Consider the following 8412-nt stretch of genomic DNA (forward strand, 5'->3'; position numbering starts at 1 on the left):
TTGTAGTGGGCAGGGCAGAGTTGCCTTTTATGCTTTGTTCCCTTATGTTGCCCTCCTAGAGGGCAGTGTGCCCTTGTGGAGGGCAATGCTTGCTTCCCTCCTTCATAAGCCACGCCTTTTTCTCCTTTGCCCACACTTTCTTAGGCCACGCTTTTCTCTTTTATTCTTTTCTTCACCTACAATAAACCAACACAACCACTCCAAGTATCACTAAATTCACAAGGCTTATAAATCAATTAAAAATCAATTAAATTTAGCTTAAACCTCATGAGTTAACATTAATTTCATGGTGGTTGTTTGATTTAAAGAAGTTATGCATTTTCACTCCAAATCACTTACTTAGGATGCAAGAAAGTGCATAAAGACTAATAAAACAAGTGAAATTAGCTTGAAAAATGGGTATATGATGACTTGTCATCAGTGCACTCGCGATTTGGGGCTCCTTTGGCCTATTTCTGAAGGCTTGAGGCTGGTTCAAGAGGCTATATTAAGGGAGCAACAACACATAAGAAGGGAAGCTCACTTGTAGGTTAGAAAACACATAGTAGTAGTGTAGTGTAGTTTTAGGTTTTGCTCTCTTAGGGTTTTAATTAGGTTTTGTAGCATTTTATACTTCATGTTTGATTTTGGATTATAGCAATTGCATTGTAAGTATTTCTTTAATTCTCTCTTTTATTATACCACTTGTTCTACACTTTCCTTTATTTCCATTTCTCTTGTCAATGTTTACTTTGCTTTGCAATTTTGGATTTCTAGTTGTTTAATTTGATGTTTGATGGCTTTTACATGTTTATTTGAGTTGCTTTTATTAGTTTTGATCATTTATGGTTCATAGCTTTTACCATTTTCCCAATTTTTCCATGTTTTTTGAATATGCATGCTAGGTGTTTGATGAAATGTCAACCCTAGTTATGGGGTAGATTTTCACCCCTTGGCTTGGGGAAAATGAGTTTATAGATTATTAGAGCTATAATGTCCAACATTTAGTGATAATTCTTGGGTTGTTAATTGTTATTGTTTCCACTAAGACTAGCTTTTTACAAAGGTAATTAGTAAGTTAGCTAGGATTTGTGGATTAATAACAATTATGCTCACTTGACTTATCCTTCGATGTTAAGGGTTGACTTAGTGAGATTAATCAATCATAATTATCATAGTTGTGGTTATGGCAAGGAAGGGATTCCATAGCTCATCCCAAGTCAAGGTTTCATTTATGTTTTAAAACATTTTTATCACTTTATAGTCTTACTTGTTTATATTGCATACCTAGTTCTTTTATTCCTTTATTGCTTTATAAATTTTTTAATTTTAAATCGTTCTTTAATTCCTTTATTTTGCTTGCTCTCAATCATTGAAAAACCCCTTGTTTTCCACAACCAAAATTGTGCACTTATTGTCACTAGTTCCTAGGGAGAACGATCCGGGAGACTAAATACTCTTGGTTTACATTTGCTTTGAATTGTGACATTTTCTTGAATTGAATTTGATATTGGTCAGTTTTTGGGCTTGGAACTATACTTACAACGCCAATCTTATTTTGAGATAAATTATGAACCTGCTTTAGGCTAACATCAAATTTTGGCGTCGTTGCCAAGGAACTAGCATCATGAGTGCTATATTTTGGTTGTTGTAAATATGTCTATATTGTGAATAGATACTTTTTGGTTGTATGTTTGCTTTTATTGGTAATTAGGATTTGGTTTATTTTGTTAATTGATGTCTTTAGCTTTTATTTTTAATCTTCTCTATAAGTTATCACCTTCTTGGTTTGGAGTTTAGTTGTGATCATTTTGTAGGGTGTGATAACTTCAATTTTGGATTGCATCATGGGATTAGAGCATCAATTTTGGGAGGAGCAACCTCCTCCATATTACAATGAACAATACCTTCCCCAATATGCATACCCAAACCAAGGATATGGTGGATTCCACTATGACTATACCACTCCACCACCATATACCTATGACTCATACCCCAACATAATCCTCAATCACTACATTTCCAAACACCACACCACTACCACCGTACACCTTCTTACATACCACCTCTAAAAACTTACCAACACGACTCACCTCCCACATACATAACATTTCTCCCAAATTATGAACCCCATTCTTCATCCCAATGTGAAGCATTCTCACCCTTGACCCAAGACCTTCAAGCTTGTCTCCAAGAGCAAGAAGGATTTCGAAGGACACAACGGCACTTCATGGCTACCATAGGCTAAATGGTGAACCGCTTAGTCCTCCTACGCTCATCCGAAAGAGGAGAACATGGAGTCACAGGGGAAAGAGGAAGAGTTAGAGCATGAACAAGAGGGAAAAAGTGAACCATTGGAATTAGAGGAGAGAAAGGGAGAATTGAGGGAGATTGATCAAGATGAGGATTCCATCATTGATGATTTTTTGTCCTTCTTGGTCAATCTCTTTAATGATCCTATTGAGCCTCTTCCCATTGAGTTTGAGAGAGACATGGAGGTTGACTTCTCACAACCTCCTTGTTATGACTTGAGTGATGGTGAAGAGGAAGTTGGCGAGGAAGCAATTCCGTTCCAAGAACATATTGAGTGGGTGACAATTTCACCTATGAGCTTCATTGGCCCCCACCAATATACTATCTTGGAAACGGACTACCAACTCAAGGTCCTTCTTGGGTTGGTACATGGTGGACAATGGAGTATTGGTGGCCAAAGGAATCCAAAGCTCTTCAAGAAAACCAATTCAAGAATTGGAAGTCAATCATGGTGTGAAGCACAATTGAGTGGTTTCTGGGTTGTTTCAAGGGTCATTTGAAAGCTTGCCCATCCGGCTTGAAGCATAGTGATCAAGAAGAAGGTGACCGGAGACCTAGAATATGGGATCCTGGAGGAGTCTTAAAGTGCAAACATGGATGGAGATTCAAGGAGGAGTGGAAACACAAGCCACCCTAGCAAGAGTCTCCTCAAAAAGTCCAACTTAGAACTATAAACCAAAGTGCTAGGTGGGAGACATCCCACAATGGTAACATCTTTCTTACCCTTTCTCTTTGCTTATAGTCCTAGTTTTTTGCATGTTTGCTTGCATTAGTTAGCTTAGGATTATTTTAAATTTGAGTTTAGATAAGTTGAATTGCATATAGATCATGGTTTGTGATGTTTTCAATGTTTGGGGTTGAAAAATTTGTTGAGATAATGGAAGGTCCTAGAATTTGAAGACAAATTTCTAGAAAACAGGGCATCTGTGCGTGTGCACAAACCTCCTTGTTCCACGTCCTGTGCGTGCGCACTGCTCTGTGCGTACGCACGCGTCCCCCTTCTTACGCTCTTTGTGCGGCCACACAGACGCGTGTGTCTGCACGCCAACCCGCATCCCCTCTGGTGGGAGTGATGGCACAGCTTGTGCGCGGGGATACCCTCACCCCTTTTTGCTTCTGTACGCGCGCACGGTGGTTTGTGCGCTCGCACACATAATCCTTCACCTACAATAAAAGTGTTTTGTGCGTGCACACCTGCTTGTGCGTACGCACACGTCTTGTTTCCCTCTCTGTCCAAAATGTTCGCACACTCTGTGCGGACGCACCCCCTTCCCTTTCTCACTTAGTGTGCGTACGCACACATGCCTGTGCGTGCGCACAAGTGCTATTTTGGGAAAATTTTGTTTTTCTCTTCCAATTAAGCCCTAAAACACTCCCACCCCCCATTCCTTTCATTTTCTCGCTTTTTGCCCTCTTTTCTACTTGTTTTACTTAGTCTTCATTGCATCTCATTTTCATTTTAGTTATTATATTAGCTTTACTCTAGTTGTTACTAAATAAGTTGCAAGTGTTTGTTTGTTAGCGATAGGGTTGCCTCTTGATCAAATACAATGCACTTATACTTTGCTTTAACATGCAAGTACCTATTGGATTTGAATACTCATGTTTTGATTATACCACTAGGACAAATTATATAAGTGCATTGAATTAAGTGATTTGAGTTGAAATTACTTGTTCATCATGATCTTCATATTAAATTCATCACGTGTCCGATACTTGTTCCTTGTTAATACTTTGCATTTGTTTGAGTGACTTAACTTGATTCTTATCAAGCTTATCACCTTTTGTAACAAGTATTTTTACCGTGTGACTGTTTCCTTATGTTTCATGATGAATAAGTGATTTTCTTTTCATGAATAGATTGGTTGTTGTTTATTGTGCTATTTTATACCAATATATGCTTTCACTTGCACAATTTCAATATCCAATACCTCATACACTCAATTCACTTTTGTGATAACCTAGGGTTGCGTGTGCCTTAAGTTTTTCTCATTCTCCACTTGCAACCTAGGTTACCTAATTGAGGGACATATGCTAATTCTTTTGATTGTGTGATCCCCATTTGCCCGGCCAATGTGTGTTGTTCTAAACCGTGCACACTTAGAACACACACATTGTCATACCACACACATCTCACTTTTCCTCAATTGTGTTTATTTGTTTACTCAGCAACCAGAACCCCCTGAGCCCACCAGCTGAAGGTGGAGCTTCATAGCTCCTCACCACCAGATTGTGTTCGTGCACGGAAAGCTTAAGTGTGGGGGAGGATTCGCCATTTTGGGGAGTAAACTTTCTTTTCCCAAATACTTTGTACTTTATTTTTTTGTTGTTTTCTTTTATTATGTTTCTTGTAGATATTTGTTAGTATTTTTTACTATTGCATCTTTACTCTAGTTAATATATATATTGCATTTGCATGGTATATATTTATAGATAGAATTTGTGATTGGATGATGTGAACAGCATAGTGCTTAGTTCAATTTTGTCCTAATTGTTCATGTTAATTTTTGCTTGTTGAAAATTAGGAGAGAACTAGAAAAAATTTTGAAAATTGCATCCATCACATACATACATACATATAGGAAATAGTTTTGGTGAAAAACAACAAAAGAATTTTCAAGAATTTTGTTTCAAGAGCATTCTATTGAATTGATTTGGAAAATTGTTTTTAAAACTTGCTTGAATATTTTTGTGGAACATAGAAGAGAGATAGAACAAAATACCTTGTGAGTCTTTGAGATTTAACGAGTGGTTACACATTTTAACCACTATTTTTGTTCATTGTGTGCTATGCTCCTTCTATGATTATAATCTTGGTTTTGCTTGATTCTTTATTTCTAATATTTGATGTTATGATTGCATTTAGCATGATTGAGGCCTTTTTAAATTAAACTCACTCACCCATATGGACCTACCCTTGCATCTACCTTTGTTAACCCCCTTTTGAGCCTCTTAATCCTCTTTGTTCTAATTGTAAGAACATCACAACCCTAAGCGTAAAACCATGGAATGACCTTGAATTGCATCTTTGATTAACTTAGGTTGAAGTATGTATGTCAATCATACATCAATTCAAAAGGTAATCCCAGCTAGGTGGTGCTATAATAGGTGCAGAGGAAAGTTGATTCTTAAGCTCATCAAAGTCTTGCATGCACTCTCTATCAAAATTAAAAGGTACACTAGAGACAAGCAAGTTGCTTAAGGATTTGGCAATTTTTGAAAAATCTCTATTGAACCTCCTATAGAAACCAGCATGTCCTAGAAAACTTCTAATTGCTTTGACATTGCAAGGTGGGGGAAATTTTTTAATTACTTCCACCTTGGCCTTGTCCACCTTTATGCCTTTCTTAGAGATTTTGTGACCAAGAACCACCCCTTCTATGACCATAAAGTGACACTTTTTCCCAGTTTAAAACTAGGTTGATTTCTTGGCATCTCTTTAGCACCAAGGCAAGGTGGTGCAAGCACTTAGAGTATGAATCACCAAACACAGAAAAATCATCCATGAAGACTTCAATAAATTTTTGAATCATGTCAGAAAATATGAAGAGCATGCACCATTGGAATGTTGCAGGTGCATTGCACAATCCAAAGGGCATTCTCCTCTAAGAAAAGACACCATAGGGACAGATAAAGAAAGTCTTCTCTTGGTCTTTGGGGTCTACAACAATTTGATTGTAGCCAGAGTAACCGTCCAAGAAGTAGTAATATTCATGTCCCACAAGTCTTTCTAGCATCTGGTCCATGAAAGGTAAGGGGAAGTTGTCCTTCCGGGTGGCTTCATTAAGCTTCCTATAGTCTATGCACATGCACCATCCAGTCACTATTCTTGTTGGTATGAATTCATTCCTTTCATTTGGAACAACAGTGACTCCCCCCTTTCTAGGAACTACTTGGGCAGGGCTCACCCAAGGGTTATCTGAGATAGGGTAAATCACCCCTACTTGCCATAGTTTTAGCATTTCTTTTTGAACCACTTCATTCATTGTTGGATTTAACCTTCTTTGTGGTTGTCTTGTGGGTTTGACACCTTCCTCAAGAAGGATCTTATGCATGCACATTGAAGGACTAATCCCTTTTAAATCTGAAAGTGTCCACCCTATGGCTGTATGGCATTCTTGAGGCAGAGTCTTCAACTCCAACCTTGGTGTCTCCACTTCTATTTTGCTTGTCTTGTCCATCATGATTGAGTCTTCTATGATTTCTTGTGGTAGTTCACCACATGGTACTTGTTGATCTTGCTCCATGATTTCTTCACATTGTTCTTCTTCTAGAACTCCTTAAACTAGGTTCTCCATTGTGTCCACCATCATGCATTCACTAATGGATTTCTTAGAGTAGCTCATTGCCTTGAAGACTTTAAAAACCATCTTCTCTTCATGCAGTCTCAAGACTAACTCCCTTTTTTTCAATTATGGCTCCAGAAGTAGCTAAGAATGGTCTTCCCAAGATGATTGATGTGTTAGCCTCTTCCTCCATATCAAGGACAACAAAATCAGCTGGGAAGATAAACTCTCCCATTTTTACCAACAAATCCTCCACCACACTATTAAGGAATTTGAATGTCCTATTTGCCAATTGAAGAGCCATTTTTGTAGGCTTGGCTTCTTCTATCCTCATCCTTTTCATTATGGCCAAGGACATGAGGTTCATGCTGGCTCCTAAATCACATAATGCCTTCTCAATGTTGATATCCCCTATAATGCAGGGAATTTGGAAGCTCCCAGGGTCCTTCATCTTTTGGGGAAGCTTTTTTTGTATGATGGCACTACATTCTTTAATGAGCACCACAGTTTCCTTTTCACCCCAGTTTCTCTTCCTTGTCATGAGCTCCTTTAAGAACTTGGCATAGAGTGGAATTTGCTCTAATGCCTTAGTGATGAGCAGATAATTTATACGCTTTTTGGCATTGTTTTTAGGTAGTTTTTAGCATATTTTAGTTACTTTTCTTATATTTTTATTAGTTTTTATGCAAAAATCACATTTCTGGACTTTACTATGAGTTTATGTATTTTTCTGTAATTTTAGGTATTTTTTGGCTGAATTTAAGGAACCTGAGCAAATGTCTGATTTAGAGGCTGAGAAAGGACTGCAGATGCTGTTGGATTCTGACCCTCCTGCCCTCGAAGTGGATTTTCTGGAACTACAGAAGCCCAATTGGCACGCTCTCAATTGCGTTGGAAAGTAGACATCTTGGACTTTCCAGCAATGTATAATAGTTTATGCTTTGTCCGAGGTTTAATGGCCCAAATTGACGTTCAAATGCCCAACAAAGACCCTTTTCTGGCGTTTAACGCCGGAACTGGCATCAGAACTAGAGTTAAACACCCAAACTGGCATCCAAACTGGCATTTAACTCCAGAAAAGGCCTATGCACATTTAAAGCTTAATGCTTAGCCAAAGCACACACCAAGTGGGCCCCGAAAGTGGATTTCTGCACTATCTGCACTTAGTTACTTATTTTCTGTAATATCTAGTAACTTGTTTAGTATAAATAGTACTTTTTACTATTGTATTTACATCTTTGGATCAATTTTGGAATCCTTTTTGGAGAGTTTTATTCCATTAGGGAGGCTGGCTATTTGGCCATGCCCAGACCTTTTTCTCTTATGTATTTTCCAACGGTGGAGTTTCTACACCTCATAGATTAAGGTGACGAGCTCTGCTGTTCTTCATGAATTAATGCAAGTACTATTGTTTCTCTTTCAATTCACGCTTACTTCTTCTCCAAGATATACTCTCGTACTTGATTCAGTTAAGTCAGAATAAAGGGGTGACCCGTGACAATCACCTACTATCTTCGTTACTCGCTTAGCCAAGATCCGCGTGCCTGACAACCACAAGCGGTCTACATGATGTTCAACGTAGTCATTGGACGACAGCTGGAGTATAATCTCTTGGGTCTCTAATCCACGGACCGAGTCCTTGAGATTAGAACCTTCATGGTATAAGCTAGAACCAATTGGCAGCATTCCTGAGATCCGGAAAGTCTAAACCTTGTCTGTGGTATTCCGAGTAGGATCTGGGATGGGATGACTGTGACGAGCTTCAAACTCACGACTGTTGGGTGCAGTGACATTGTGCAAAAAAATAGAGAGATCATATTCTGACACAAGTGAG

The 8412-nt window shown here is 38.4% G+C and overlaps 1 protein-coding gene across 1 annotated transcript; it reads right to left on the minus strand.

The window, feature by feature from the left end:
- Positions 1 to 6669: 6669 nt before the first annotated feature.
- LOC107493695 (uncharacterized) lies at positions 6670 to 7119 on the minus strand. The gene has a single exon (XM_016114751.1). The coding sequence runs from the start codon at positions 7117 to 7119 to the stop codon at positions 6670 to 6672; it is 450 nt and encodes a 149-aa protein (XP_015970237.1).
- Positions 7120 to 8412: the final 1293 nt, after the last annotated feature.

Source organism: Arachis duranensis, chromosome 6 (assembly GCF_000817695.3).
Source record: "Arachis duranensis cultivar V14167 chromosome 6, aradu.V14167.gnm2.J7QH, whole genome shotgun sequence".
Taxonomy (NCBI): domain Eukaryota; kingdom Viridiplantae; phylum Streptophyta; class Magnoliopsida; order Fabales; family Fabaceae; genus Arachis; species Arachis duranensis.

Bases quoted from the DNA above. Each gene is read 5' to 3' on its own strand.
- LOC107493695 (XM_016114751.1), bottom strand. From the start codon at position 7,119: ATGACAAGGAAGAGAAACTGGGGTGAAAAGGAAACTGTGGTGCTCATT.